Below are 16765 nucleotides of genomic sequence, written 5' to 3' on the forward strand. Positions count from 1 at the left end.
TAGTGCCCAACACGATTGCTTCGAGACAATAATTATTATGTTCCGTGTACTTAGCGTAAAAATAAATCAATACGGCTCGAGTTCAGCGTGCCCTTAAAAGTGTTCAATTCTTCTTCTTTCTTCAGCTCCAAAAAGCTTCCATTTAGGCCCAATGCTGCATCGCACATTTCCTTACCACTTCTCTCTATCCGACGCTACCTCCTGGTGTTTCTCTGTTTCTAGTATTGTTAAATCCCTTACGGCTTTCTCAGACCGTCGTTGTTTAGGTCTACGCCTGAGGGTCTCTTCCTTCGTGGGGTTCAATTCAGGACTTGTTTTGTGATCGTGTTGGACCTCAATACGAGACCTAGCCAGCTCAATTTTTTTGATCAAATTGTAAATGATTGAATGTGAGTTATGACTAATACTCACAAACTTGTAGAATTTTGTGTATACTTGGCCACTTCCCATTGAATTGGCGCCAATGGTATACAATTCCGCAAAGAATATGCTTTTGCTATGAACAATAGCTGCCAGAAATCAAAATATGGCTCAAACTTATTGCCGAAGGTCTAGTTTTCACTAGTCTATCACGCCATTGCTTCAGTTCAAGCAAAGCAAACACGGGATTAATGCTGAATCTTGTTCTTTTCTATGGGGATAAATCTATTTGACCACAAGCGCTAGTTGCTCACCTTTTCACACCTCGGGAATCTCTTTACAGCAGGTCCGAGGGGCCGAGTTTTATTGTACTGTGTAATACAATGTTGATATTTTACCTTTGTGACTTACAGTTGTTGCTAATCTGTTCATAGGTGTTTGCACAAACGGCACGGCGCCGTCCGTGAGCAGCATCAACCGGATACTGAGGAATAGAGCGGCGGAAAGGGCCGCGGCCGAGTTCGCCAGGGCTGCCGGATACGGGCTTTACCAGGTGTCGCATCCGTACGCGTCGTTCCCGTGGCCCCCGCATCCGCACAGCTTGTGGCCCGGAGTCACGGCCGACGGCCAGACCGCGCCCGCGGTCAGTTCGGCCGGGCTGTCGCACGCCGGATCTGCGGTCGCCGTCGCCGCTGCAGCGGCAGCTTCCTCGGTGGCGTCCAACAACAAGAGCTCGCCACTTCAAATGATGAACCCACACCAACAATGCAGCATGCTGTCGGCTCGGGACTTGATGCCCAGACTTTTGTGTGAGTACCACAGGACAAGCAAACTAACCTAGGCTAAAGACATCTATGATATCTTATCATATACAATTTAGGGTGTCTCAAAAAGAGACATTATCGGACCTACAGCGCTCTGGTAGGGCTTGAATGAATAAAACAGTTTGCCACTAGATGTTTCAAGTCGATTTTACATTTAAGACTATAAAAAAATTCCATTTTGGTTATAAAACGCATAGTTTAATAACTAAAGCAGTGGGTGTCTTTGGTGTCTGGTAAACAACGTTAATAGCTGACAACGGCTTGCAACAGTTCTGCGAGTTTAAAAAATAACACATACATTGCCTCGTCCAAGCTAGTAACAAGTAACATAGTATTCTGACTGAGTGTAATTTTGTAAGAAATATGATTTGTTTATATCTAACATTGCAATATATAATTGTATAACGTTTACTTTTATTCAACAATTTTATGTCCTTGCGTCACGTGAGACTTATCGGCTGGGTCGTTGTGGAGAGACTTTAACGCTGCGTTTGTGCAATTGAAAAATATTGTTTTCTGTCGAACCGTCGGTTTTTATCATTCAAATTAAGTAATTACACGTATTTTGAAATAAGTTTTTAAAAAAAAATCATATTAAACGTTTTCTGTGCTAACGTTTACACACCTACTTAGACGGCTACTGTATTTACAACTAAATAGTTAAACGGCATACACTTGGGGTCAGATTGGATGTAGGTATACATTGTGCAATTATTAATTATGATCCACGCAAAAGGTTGAAACACGCGATACGGTTTCATTTTATATTTAAATTAGATATAATTAACGGCGGTGGCCTACAGGAGAGCAAAAGACCGGTCACAGTATTCGTTGTGAGTTTTTTATTTTATTTTTTCAAATTTACATTAAAAAAAAATATATGACACGCGAGCCAATGTGTCCGTTTGTAGGTAACCTAATCGAACCCAACTACATTTCTTATTCTATCCTTCCTAGTCACTCCACTCGTCCATTTTACCTACATCTAATTGATCTCTAATCGACTGTCTCTTATCAGGAGCCATTATCAGCTTAAACATTGTTTGTACGTTTAATTAAAATTGTTTTCCAGCCGTTTGGCTAAACTGACGGTGTTGCCGACTTGTTATTTAACAAATCGCCGTACGTTACAATAAGTAGTCGACCGTGTACTTTGACGGACTGTGCGACGGAAGGCTGCTACTAAAATACTATAACCTCAGATCGCTTCGAGTTTACAGCGTTTGGCCATCACGCACTGTACACTAATGTACCATTGGGTACAGCCAGGTTGCAGACTTAAGCCGGGCCGACTTAATACAATATAATTGCATCGGATGTAATTACGTGTGTGGATACCGCCGTTATACGTATTATTATTATTATTATAAAATAATTTTAATAACTGGCGGCGGTCAACCGACGGTAATTGGAAACCATCGTCGTGTGGCGAATAAAAAATACATGTAATATGCGAATCTGCTGAGAAAACGCGTCAACCGGTCACCGCCGCCGTGTGAACGATCAACCACAAGTACTCTTTGGTAGTAATTGCTTTTATGACAGCCGACCAGACGGAGGTGAAGAAATACGCATATTTTTACAATAAAAAAAAATATATATATATACATATATAAATACTATAATTCACTCGAGTGTAAACATCATATTTTTAAAACAAAGTGATTAAGATGGGCAATTTTAAAAATATGTCCATTTCAAAGAGCGGTCGAGCCAGCAAGGTCAGGCATAATTTGACTAAAAAAAAAAAAAATTAACCATTTTTTTACAAATGAAAACATATGATTACATTTTTATATACATATACTTCAGATTTAAATAGTTACCTACTTAAAACTGTCTATTTAAACCGAATAACAACCATCGCAAACGCATATTTTTTTATTGCCACATTTTTGTTTGGGCATGGTCGGTTCCGCAAAAAAAAAAATGTGTAATTCAAATTAGCCCAACGGTCTGCTGGAAAAGGATCTTGCCCATTCATATTTAGACACTATCGAAAAACATTTTTGTTGATATATTTTCTAGTGAGTCGAAGACACGTCCATCGTTAGTGTAAAATCTATTCTTTGAAACATTAATTGAAAGTTTGTAAAATATTCCATTATTTATATTATTCTTCTTAAGAAAAAAAAATTCATCAGATTTTTGAAAAATTAGCTCAGACTTTATTTCAAGGAAAGCAGGACACCAATAATTATGCAGTAATACATTTATAGTATGCGGATGACTTATCGAATTTGCGCGCTTGAGAAATAAGTAGCTATATCAATGATATGATTACAATATAATTCTTTGTCTTAAGATATCTGGAAAATTATTTTTCCAAATAATTCCCATGTTGTTTTTTTTAATAACTTCTAATATTACCTTTGTTTATTAAAATTTGTATTTTATTAAAGTATTTTAAATTGTGTGTATCAGTACAATATTATATTTTCTTCGGAAAAAAATGTTCAAAGAATAGAATATTGTTGACCATTAACACTAGGAACAAACAATTCTTTAATTTTTTTTTACCCCAAATATTAAATACCTACATGGTAATCTTCACGATAAACCCTGGACTTAAGCATAAGACTTTAAGATAGATGATTAAAAAAAAAAAAAGAAAGAATCTATAATTATTTTCTCAGCCCCACGGAAAAACATTGAAACGTGGATATGTTATCTCTTATCTCTAATCTCGTATCACTAATGTCTTATCATTTATATCTTATCGCTTAATTCTTATCTCTTATCACGTGAAAGTGAAAGTGTGACGCGAAAATGTCGACATAAAATCTCTTGTATACAGCCCAATGCCATTCGCATGTATCCATAACATTCATATTTATCCACGTTAAACAAAACTCCATAGGATCGAAGCAGAGTAATTCAAATCGTCGACAGATATCCGACAAAGTACAGTTAACGAATCAGAAATCAGCGTATACAACATAAGATTTTCAGTAGTCATAATAATTGGACGGTTGTGAACATACCACACACACACACACACACATAGGTACAAGGTGTACCTAACGAGGTCGTGTAGTTTTTTACAATGTTTTAATGATTGACATATAGTAACACGGGTGCGAACGTGAGCTTGTTAATTAGGTTTGTGCGATTTCAATTATAATAATAATTTAACGCAGGCTAGGTATAATAGCAGTCTGGCGGCGTAGGACATAATTACACGGCGATTGCGATAAACAAAATAATGACAGGTTAGGTTAGGACAAATCGCGTTATTCGGACCAACCCACAGAGGTTAGGTGTTTTTTTTTTTTTACTATCGTGTCATTGTTATTGCAACGCTAAAAAACATTAATAATCGTTTTGCCGACTCTTTGCTCGGCAATTCGACCTCCTAGGCCGGTTAGGACATATCTTAGACATCTTTATGATTTGACGAGCAAACACCTATTAGAATTATTTATCCGGAGGCGTTGGGTTAATACAACGGGCGAGGACATCTCCTCTAACGAGAAGACGCCACACGAATGGACGATTTAATCTTAATTTTCTCGTCTTTTTTTTTTTTGCACAGCAACGGAAGGCGATGGCAAAGACGACGAGAGCATAGGCAGCGGCAGTGGTGGAGAACAGCCAAAGTTCAGACGCAACCGGACCACTTTCAGTCCGGATCAGCTCGACGAATTGGAAAAAGAATTCGACAAGAGCCATTATCCCTGCGTGAGCACCCGGGAGAGACTGGCCGCCAAGACCAGTTTGTCCGAGGCCAGAGTACAGGTGAGCACTTGTCACGAAAGTTTACAAAAGGTTAAGCCAGGTTAAGTTGGGTTGTTCCCTACCGGGTTAGCGGTTATTTGGGGGAAAAAAAAGGTTAGGTTAGGTTCGGTAACGGGTACTTGTGTAGTAAGATAAGGTTGGACTAGATTGCACTTGTAACGATTCCCCAGCTGGCTTTCCACGGAAGAGATAGTGATAAAAAGAAAAACCTAGTTGGGTTACACTGTGGAAGAGATCACAATATCATATTCTCCTCTCAAAAAAGTTTATATTTTTTATATTTTTCTTGTACTCCAGTTAACTTCCCAGAAAAGTTATTTCTAACACAAGGACAATTATTATTGATCACGGGAAACCCAATTTATTATTACAATAAACCAAAAGGTATACCGTCAGCGGCGCTGTTGCCTGTTATCATACTAATTCTCAAAATAATTAATAACCTTTTGTCAGTGAATTCGATTAATCAACAATATTCGTACGGTAATTCCTATCGTCGTTTTCCAACGAAAGCAAGACAAAAGAGTCGCATGTTAACAGTCATTCTAAAATAATAACATTCAAATGTATTATGTAACGGTCGCATTACCCTGCATTGAGTATGGTTTGTTTAAGTACTTATAACCTACCCACGTTATAACCTATAGATAATTTTGTTTGTTTTGTTTAATAAATACTCCTCTTTCGATAACACTTCCACTGTCAATTATTATTATTAAATAATAGCTGTTAATAAACCAGCTAACAAATTATCTAGTGTGTTGTGAATAATTGATTTCAAGTTGCCCTGGCGCTAGTCAACACACGAAATGGGACCTATTAATAATAATAACAGTAACAAAACAAGAACTTTAGTCCTTAACTATTATAAACTATTCACTGTTATTGTTTAATTTTAATTATACCAAAACGTTAAAATATTTTTAATTCACATCTTATCAATATAATCAATATTACCAATTTATTCAACTTCAATAAATAATATATTTTTAACTATTTTTCCTGCCAACTGGTCAACCTGATAAAGTTGTATATAATATCATAAAAACTAAATTTTTATACTTTTTGAATTAATTGCTTAATAATAAAATATATTCAGCCGGTCTCGCCAATATTATTAAAATATACAGTGTTAACATAATGTTAGCTAACATTTCGTTTAAGTTTAACATCTGGTTGAATTTATTAAGTCTCATCATAACAACATTACCATTAAATTATATTTGTTAAGTTAACAAAATGTCTGTTGGGTTACCAAAGCGGTTACCTTGATTCCAACGTTCTCATTGGTTATCGCGTAATGTGAAAACTGATAAGTGATAAAATTATAATTTCATAATAAAAAATCTCACTTTAACAAGCCGACTTCGGCTGATTAACTTAACAATTATTACAACAATACGTGTTAAGGGTAATAAATCTCGACGAAACCCAATTTTGTACTCAACTAATTGTTGAATATAATTAACAACAAGTTAAATCCTTATCAAACGTTGGTGAAATGGGCTGATTATATTTGAAATATTCTTGAACAGTTTTAAAATCAACAAAGTCGACAAGATGTTTTCAAGTTTTCTAGTTTTTTTTCTCAAGTTTTCCAGCATCGACTCATTTGTATCATTTACGTTTCAGGTGTGGTTTTCGAACCGGCGGGCCAAGTGGCGGCGACACCAGCGCATGAACAAATCGCGTCGGTCGGCGGGCGTGGCGGCCACCTCGACCGTGTCGGGCAGCAGTGGCGGTTCGGCGGGTACGCCCACGCCGCCCGTGGTGTCCCCCGTCGCGGACGGCGCGACCGCCGCGGCGGCGTCCCGGTGTCTGGGCGGCGGCGAGAACAGCGCGTTCCGTTCGCTCGTGCCGTACCCGAACGGCGGCGGCGGCGGCGGCCGGGCCGGTGCTACGCGGCGTCCGAATCGTCCGAGGAGATCAACGTGACCACGGACGACGACGAGCCGTCGGCGGCGGCGGCGGCGGCGGACGCCGTTCCGACACGCCGTCACCGACGTACATCAACAACAACAACAACAACAACGACGACGACGACGGCGACGTCGACGGCGGCAACGGCCACGGCGGCAAGGCGTCGCTGTCCGCCGCGCATTCGCCGTACCGGTTCGCCGGCGACCGCCAACCGTTTTTCGGCCTGTCCGCCGATCCCGGCAAGCACGCGGCCGACCACCGTCACCATCACCATCACCACCACAACGTGTTGTCCACGATAGCGTCGTGGAGGGAAATGGCCGCGTTCACGGCCCTCCACCATCGCGCGATGGAATCGAGTGCGGCCGCCAAAGTGGCCGCAGCGGCGGCGGCCGCGGCCAGCGTCCAACCGCTCCAGCTGACCAAGTACGACAAGGACAGAACCTGAACACAAGTCTATAAAGGCAAATTGTCTAAAAAAAAATTATAATATTTTTTTTAAAAAAAATGTACATAAATTATATTTAAAAATTGTCTAGACACTATATTATAGAGCGATTGCAATTTCATTATACAGCAATTTTACCTCCAGAAATATCGTCGCTTAAGATGCAACACCATAAGACCAGATAGTGCACTCGAAAGCAAAACAAAAGATTTTCAAATAAAGATTTTTGATTGGTTCAACTTAATGCATTAGGGTAAAATTGTAGTGTTAATATAGTATTTGGCACACTATTTACAATAATAATAATGGTAACTGATAATAATTACTGATAACAAGCAGTTGATCGACGAAGGTTGATGATGATATGGTTACAAAAGCTTGATGAAATTTCTTTGACCCCCATTGTAGAACAAAAAGATTATTTTTTGATCACACTGACCTGAGAGTATTAGTTAAATTTGACAAACAGTTTTCGCTTTTTTTTAAAAAGCACTATCTGGTTTTATTTATTCTGTGATAACATTATAATGGCGTTATCAATAATTATCCGCGCGCGAAAATTAAAATATAACAGTGTGGCCAACGTGATTTGGCAAAAATAAAACGAGATATGAGGTGTTGCATCTTCAGTGAAGATGTAATTGTTTCAAAAGCCAAAATTAAATTTAAATTAAATCGTTAAAGCATAGAAAAATATTCCTCTAATATAGGTACCTCTTCAAAAGCTACCGTTTAAAATCGCATATGTTTAGCTGTTATAATAGATGTTGTACGTACTTGAAGTTGTTTTATCCAAATTAATTTACAATTTAGAAAAAAACAATGTACAGCAAAATTACACAAAACGTAGCAATAAAAATTTAAAAAAAAAAGGTGTGTGAATTGTATGTTTTATTACTTGGTAAATATTCTAAGGCGTTACATTTATTAGAGCGGGGACTGAAATCCAGATTTTTTAATTTTATTCATTTTTAACACAACTCACTACTATTAAAAAACGTTGTGTTTACTTAGGTTCATTTAGTTTGATTAAAACAATTATTGTAATTTTGAACTTAAACAAGTTAAAAACACCAAAACCAGATGTTTCCATCACTAGTGAATTAATTAGGGTTACCGTTAAAATCTTTGGCACGGTTCCAACTGCAATGTTATCACAGATTTGATAAGAACCGGATGTGACCGCATTCTAGAAATACAATTTTTCTACAAAACATTTTCCTACAATATAATATGTTATCGAATAATTTTCATAATAAACATGCGATGACAATCAATGAATTCAGAAATGTTTATTTCTACCAGTGGTTACTCTGAGTTGAGAAGCGTTAATCTCTCAGCAGTTATATTGCTTTAATAGGGAATGCCCCGTCTGATTTTCGTATAATCTGCAATATTATTACAACCGCCATTGATTTCCTTATCACACAGCGAAATGGACGTTGCTTTGTAAATACATGTTTTATTGATTATAATAATATAAAAGATTTAATAGTTTCAATATATATATATATTATATAAATATATTGTTTACCGTGCGAGATATATTGTAAGTATGTATTTGAAAAAAATCAGGTACACTATTATATTGTAAATAATATTGTTCACACGTTATTGTTGAGTACCTAAGTATTGTACAATGTTTATGTAGGTACATTTTAATAACTGCACAACAATGGCGAACGATTAATGAAAATTATTTAAAAATTTCGTGTCGGTGTACAAAATAAAAAATTATCGGCCGGCCTGTAAACGTTGTAATTATATTTGGCGGGTATATAATATTATTATTTATGTAATAATAAGAAAGGCGAAGAGTTTTTGGGTTTTTTTTTTTTGAAACGGAAATAATATAATTTAATGTGTGTTCACACGCAAACCGTTTTTTTTTTACTTAGATTGCACCAATTTCCTCTAATTTCCTTTTTTCATTCTGCCTCTGAAACCTGATCACCTGATATTTTGCAACAACACTGTTTTTTATCAGCGCTCGCCATTGTTGCCAACGCAACCAGTGTTGGCTTAGATTAGGTAGGTTAGGTTGGTTTGGGTTAGTCAAATCCGGATTTTCTCCAACTGATAAAAAACACCCTATTCGATGTGATTTAAATGTCGAGACGTCTAAGTTTGTAAATTGGGTTAGTTTCCAATAACGTACTTAACATGTTGTAAGTTTTTGACATTTCCAAAATACATATTTCACAAGCTAACTATACTATCATATTCTTTATGCCAATTATACTCCTGTCAATCACAATTAGAAGGAGCCAAAATTGGATCATGATAATATACAAATCCCCAACGCGAATACCAACTATAAAATATAATTTTGGGATTAAAAAATCGGTTTCGACAGCCTAACCTACCTACCCTAACACCCTACGTCCCACTTAAAGATAGGTAGGGTTAGGAATTAAGGACTTTTAGTTAAAAAATGCATTTTTGGTTTCCCAAACAAACCTATCCTATCCGACTGTTACATTGTTCACAGTTCGGCCAAAATAAATCATGCTGTTATACTAATAAATGTTGGCTCAGTGATGAATGATTGAATGGCGCAGAGCAAAATCATAATTGTATTATGAAATAATTTAATAACTGGCCTACATTAAGACGTTTGCGCCACGCTGGCGGAGAACCGTTGCAATATACTTTTAGATTATTAATGATTTGTTTTATCTTAACGACTTGTCTGTGATATGTACACATATATCTATACATCAATATATATATATATATATATATATATATATATATAACTTAACATTAATGAGCATTTTTTTTTCCTATTACGTTTGTTGTAATTATTTAACTAGCTATAGAATTATTGTACATTCAATTAGTATTATTATGATTACTATTAGTGTTAGTGTAGAAAATCTGTAATGTTGTACTCTCGTGCTTTTTTTTTTTATCATTATTATATCATCTTAAGAATAGCATTTGTACCGCGTAAAATTGTATTTAATTTATTGCACAATACATTTTTTTTTTAAATATTATACATTGCGAAAAACTTTTGATGTTTGCGTTTTATTGTTATTCGAATCCTTATCAGTGTTTTTACATTTCCGTCAAGTTGGCAATTATCATTTGGAAAATGGTACAGCTCCAAAAATTCTACTGTAAACACATAAAACTAACATTACTAACATGTATTAATGTTTTACAGTAGGTACACAAAGGATATTTTAATCAATGTGTTAATAAAATATAATTTAACAGATAATATATTTAATGTTTAATAACCTATTTTATTATTATCAAACCATCAGTCCCTTAATAAATATGGTTAAGATACTAAAATTGTATGAAATATTTTATTTGGATACAAAATAAAAATTAATTATTAATATTATCCTTTTTAAAAAAAACTATACCTAGTAGGTATTACAGCCGACACCTACTTAGTACAAATTGTTAAAGAAATGTTTCATACATAATATGTTGTTTACAATAAATACCATAAATTACTATAAATATTTATGTTCAACAAATGCGTATTAATTTAATTTTTAAGTATATTTTAACCGGAAAACCTCAATCAAATAGTGTTTGTTTCATTCAAGTAAATTCCAGTTTTACTTATAATAACAATGTTAAACTTACATTGGAAAACGCAATTAAAATAATGTGCAAACTGTATATACAAAAAAGGTATAGTTTATAATTTATAAGTCGAAACAAATGAAAACAAGTGTATGATAATAATAATAATAATAATAATATTTGATTATTGATGAACAGTGTTATACATATTACTAGGTGACTGCATTTCAGATTACAATTTCAATATTAATCGAATAGGAACTAAAATGATTCTTGACCAATACAAATTATTAATTATTATGTACAGGTTGCTTAAGGTACAAAAAAAAAAAGGCTGATAAAAATGAAAAATAAAATAAAATAATACTTTATCAGCAATATTGCAGACTTGTAGTAAATATCTAAAAATTTAAACAAAAATTAAATACGTCTCTCCGGCCCCTGTGTAAGGGTAGAAAATAATTTAAATACTCTAAGTGCATCAAAGGTCGCGATACTTCTGTTAAAAATAGACTTTTTAAAAGTAATTGCTATTCAATTATGTTTTGTTTAACTTTTACCTTTGAGTAACAGTTATTAATTCTTACTGAACCATTTTTAACAACATTTTTAATGTATTTTTACTCAGACGGATTTGGCTGGTCAATTGTTGTTGACAATAAATAAGGTCTTTAGGAATTTTGGTTTGTATAGCCTGACAAGTAAAAACTTCTTAGTCACAACCACTGCTACTGATAACTATATCAGTCATCAATAATTAAATATACCTACATGCAATTTATATAAAATGGGCAATGCGATAGTTATAAGTTATGTATTTGTTTTGAATTAAATTAGTACTTACATTGAAACTAGACCTAACGACTATATATTTGGATAAACATTTTAAAGTGGTTCAAATCAAATTAACACTAATATTAATAGAAATATTGTATTATAATATACTAGTAGATATCTTAAGTAATATTATATATTACCTGATATAACAATGATCCTAATGTCACAATCAGTTTAAAGTCTTTAGCCGGCTGCAGTACGCCTGTCAACTTAAACCGTGTTTAAGATTCAATTTAATTTTAACCAATTTATCATAAAACCGAATTTTTAGTTTGAATAAAGATTAACAGATTCTTTAAACTGACGATAAATACAATAGACCTCAGGATATAGCTAGATTTTCAAAATTATAATATTGTATCAGTTATTATCCATATTGAATACCTATGTAAGTACAATTATTTGAAAACCATCGAAACCTCACCTGTTTAACAGAAATGAATGACTAAAAAAAAAAAAAATAAAGATCTTTAGCCGTGAAAAAAATAATGTTTGTCATATTATAAGCTTTTACTTTTATTCGACCACGCTCTGCTACCAATTTTAGATTTCATACGTTTAGTTTGCAAGTAACGACAGCCTATGTAAGGTTTAATTACTTATCAGTATAACTTAAGGTTATTACCTACCAGTTTGTATTGCGGCTAAAGTTGCTCTGAGAATAATAGTATTTCACAACTCTTTGATTCTTTGGATTCTTCAACAATCATAATTATTGCAAAATAACTGTTTGTGTAACGTTGTACCGCATACTCATTTACATACTTACAATGTTAGTTTGCCTGTTATAATGTAGTACATAATAATATCATCAAATTTCAAATATTGTATTAACGTTTTTTTTTTTTTTTATAATCCGTCGGGAAAAACGTTGGTCAATCGTCTCCGTCCATTTTTTCCCAACACTTAATAATAATTATCCGTTTCCGCTGCAAAGAACGTTCAACCTACTTATTTATAGTGCGCTCTTATTAATTTGTACTATTTGAATTTTACTTATGAAACTCGTTTGCCGATTACGAGGCACGATATTATGAGGGGAAAACAACATACCGTAATATTACAAAATATATTTATGATAATATCATTACAACTGAACGCGGTACACACGCAAACAAAAATCATAATAATTCTATAAGGAATTGCGAATAATTGATCTGTTACATCAGTTGGTCTGCCGTCTAGTGATTCGTCTAGGTTAAGGAATACTCCAAGCGATACCACTGTATTTTTCACTAAGTTTTAAAATTATAAATTAACGTTCAATATGTTCTTTATACCAATATTTTAATTATATAACTATTATTATTATGTTACATTAAAAACATATTTTATATATTTATATGCTGGTCAATACTCTTAATAGGTACACATTATGTATTTAAACTCGGCTCGTTGATATCATTACTGTTATTTTATATTTGTATATGAACCGTTTCGTTGCCGACAAATGTGTCTTTAACAAAACATTTCTTATAACTATAATTACAATGTACAAACTGTACTCGACTGCTGTTGTGTTGTTAGTCGTTTATTCAATTATTTTGGGGACAACGTGTCAGCCGACACAGGATAAAGACAGTTTGAACTCTCTAGACAACTTTCTGCCTCTGCTAATTATACCTGCTAAAATTTTACTTCTGCCGCTGCTGCTACTAGTATTGGAATTTATATTGATATACTTTTAACTATTTTTGGAATAAATTGTTTGTTGCTGGAAATTAGTCTATATACATATAGACCATGTGTAAAATACACTTGGAAACTGTGTACGGTAAACAATATTATTATTTAAACCCTTGCTCTGACTTCCTATTTTGGTTTTTAACAAAAATTCTAAAACTATTCCCAAAAAAATGAATAAAATTCACCCTCTTGTGGGGTCGGAGAAATGAAATCTGGATTTACTATGCAATTATCCAACTGGGTAAGTCAATGTTAAAGTTGACAAATAACTGTTTTATTTCTAACCCCACAAGTAATAATTGCATACGTTTTATAATCAAAGCAAATCGTTCCTAGTTACCACATTTTTTTATAAACATGAATTTAATTAAACTTGAGTTGACCGCCCGGTCATCTACTTAAAATCCGGCACAGTATAAACCAGCAAAGTTAGAAAGTATTAAATTGAGGGCTGTACTTACAAACAAGCATCAAAGCGTTTATTTGAAAGTGATTTTATTCACTTTTATCACTTGTGGACCTGTGACCTCACCGTTGCCTCTATGCTTTGATTCCATATTACTAATTTTCCAAAGTACTAACTAGACGATAGAACTTATAGAGTTGCTACTCGAAGGAATTGGTCCAGTATTAAACGAGTTACAGTGTATACAGCCAAAAAAAAAAGCCCACATCATGGTAAAACCAATACCTTCACTGTTTTGCATCGAAGCTAGTTTTGTTGCATTTATAACATAGTTTATTATGCTTTAATTTGTTTAATAAAATAAAAAAATGTATACTTAATTTGGCAAAAAATAAAAAAGAACAAACTTAAAAATGTAACATAGATTAATAACTATGTATAAGTCAGCGTCCCTATCTGAAATAATTGGATCTATTGCATTCGATTTAGATTTCAAATTGGTGATGTATTCATGGCAACCCATTGTTATTAATGGCGACTGTGTTAATAGATGCTTTTTATTAATTTTTTACTAAAAGAGTATCATTATAAGTATTTGATGAAATACCATTATTCATCGCTGTTTTTTTTGCGGTACAAGATAAATCATTTCTAAGTGATGTTTTTCAACAGACTGTATTTATAGACATTTGATAAAACAAAGCACATTTTTATTTACAAAACAAGATCTATATTTCTTTTTTTAATAATTGCAAATCCAGCAATGATATCATCAACATTTAATGCAATTGATTTATGAACATTAAGTCCTAAGTTTTCAACCTATTAACAAAATAATAAAGGTAGCAGATATGACTAATACAAGGATATTAATGATGAGAAAGTGTCAAGTCAATAAGTGGATGTTAGGAGTGCAGTAACCAAAAAGAAAGAGTAGAGAATTTAACTGTTGTTACTCAAAGCTAAATTAAAAGTAATTAAGCATTTAAAAAGCATTTATCACATTCCGAATAATAAAGATAATTGTTTCAAGGTTGTTAGTAAATATCTAAATATTAGTACTTTTTACTTAACACCTGTTTTCTATTTGCCCCCGTTAGAACAAAAATGTATATGTGTGTTTTTAAGTCAAATTTGACTTCCAACTCCTCGTCGTTGTTAGCATCTCAACAAAATGTTATAATTGATAATCCGTGACGAAAGAGCTATACCTACAAAGATTGCATGTTACCAACTTATATTAGAATAGCTAAATAAAGATGATTATAATTTGTACTTTCAAACAAGTTTAGACATCCGTTTCCGGTGTGGCAGAAATCGATTCTACGGTTAATATAAAATATAATATAACATCTCCTCATGGTGTTCTTGTTCACATAAATTCGTTAGGTATGTTTTTGAAATATTATGTGGGAAAACTTAAGATTTCTGTTAAGGGGTAAATGTTTGAAACCGCAGACTTTTTTAAGAAGTCAATAATAAATTATAGATTTTTATCCGAAATTTCGAAGGGAAAACATTTAGCCGCGTTTTGAATAAATTAAAAACTCACTAGCTGCATCCGCATGCGGTTGTTGGTACTATTTTGTGCTGTAAAAGCCGGGACACTAAAAATTAAAATGATCTAAACAGAGTATATTAATCGCATAGTAAGGTATTTTTTTTTTGTATAATTATTAGTCCCAGTATGTCTATTTTTCATACTTTTAGTACCTAAACAGTAGCGTAGAAACTATACAGCGTTTATATAAATGATTTGGCTTCAGATTTATCTCAATAGAAATTATGCTTAAACTAGACACAAGATCGTTCGGTAATGAGTTTCTTAAGTAGTTTTTCACTCTCTTCGTTCAGGGAAAGGCGCCTTCCACCTGCCCTCAACTTGAAACTTCAATAATTTCAATACCAGTCAAAATGTTTAGTACATTATTCTCAATTTAAAAAGTTAATGAAATGCATGCGTTACCATTTAAGTTTCAAAAGATGTTATCAAAAAAACTAAGTTGGGAGGGGGGAAAACAAAAAAATGGTGGAAAATTGAGATCACATTGCATAAAAAGTAAAAACATTATACAAAGAAAAAATGTAATTTCTCAATAAACCCAGTGAGATACTGAGTGGTTCACAATAAGTTGATCGCCTTGTACAGATCCCAAAAACTATGAAATCGATAAATATTTTTTGGAAAGTAGATTAAATGGTACTTAATTATTAATTTACCGGTCACGTTTTTTTCTCGATTTTTTTGTAGTTCTTTTGAACTAGGAGCTAGGAATTATTAGTCAACAGAACTATTAGTTAGTACCTATTCAACCCACCCGAGCAACTGTAATTTTCTTTTGAATTTTTTTTTTAAGAAAACTTATATATTTATATATATTGGACGTTGCACAGGTGGGCCCGATGTAGGGCACTGGTTAAATGGATCACCCGGTAAAGTATGCACACTAAAACTGTTTGTAGTCCGACCAGAGTTTATCGAAAACGCGTTCAGAATTTCGATGAGGTGCAAAGTACGGTTTCCACTTAACGAGGGTCGCGTACAGTATAATATACTGGCCGGCTTATTGGCGGCGCAGGGAATATTTACGGCTATTTATCTGGATACGCTACGATGACTGTTCGAATCCGCGTAACGATACCCAATCATGTCCCGTGTACACCTACCTATATGTATAAGACACGGTGGGTAGGTTATTGTACCTACTTGTGTAACACACACCATTAATAGCCGGGATCAACGGGATGTGCTTGTGTGTGTTCGTTTAACACTCACCGTGCCACCGAATTTTCACACCTTAACCGACAATATAAACAAACACCTATTCTAATAGGTGCACAAATTGGATTGCTAACGAAAATCACCTACCTACCTGCGCTATTCGCTATTCGGAGCATGTGTGTATTTTTCTTTGGAATACAAAAAAAAAAAAAATACTGTTTGTACAATTTAATACAACCATTTGGAGTTTCGATTGAACGATGAGTGTATTTTTT

The 16765-nt window shown here is 34.0% G+C and overlaps 1 protein-coding gene across 1 annotated transcript in view; it reads left to right on the forward strand.

The window, feature by feature from the left end:
* The window catches only part of LOC126842155 (paired box protein Pax-6-like), a 67445-nt gene extending 57427 nt beyond the window's left edge, over positions 1-10018 (forward strand). The window contains 6 exon segments of the mRNA XM_050579043.1: positions 795-1173; positions 1399-1403; positions 4720-4922; positions 6555-6782; positions 6785-6869; positions 6872-10018. Of these exon segments, the coding sequence (XP_050435000.1) occupies positions 795-1173; positions 1399-1403; positions 4720-4922; positions 6555-6782; positions 6785-6869; positions 6872-7290 (1319 nt within the window). The 3' untranslated portion in view covers positions 7291-10018.
* Positions 10019-16765: the final 6747 nt, after the last annotated feature.

The sequence above is a fragment of the Adelges cooleyi genome, unplaced genomic scaffold (genome assembly GCF_023614345.1).
Source record: "Adelges cooleyi isolate 19-005CV unplaced genomic scaffold, UGA_ACOO_1.1 ACOO_flye_CR_arks_rails_tigmint_CR_PRNA_447, whole genome shotgun sequence".
In the NCBI taxonomy this organism is placed as follows: domain Eukaryota; kingdom Metazoa; phylum Arthropoda; class Insecta; order Hemiptera; family Adelgidae; genus Adelges; species Adelges cooleyi.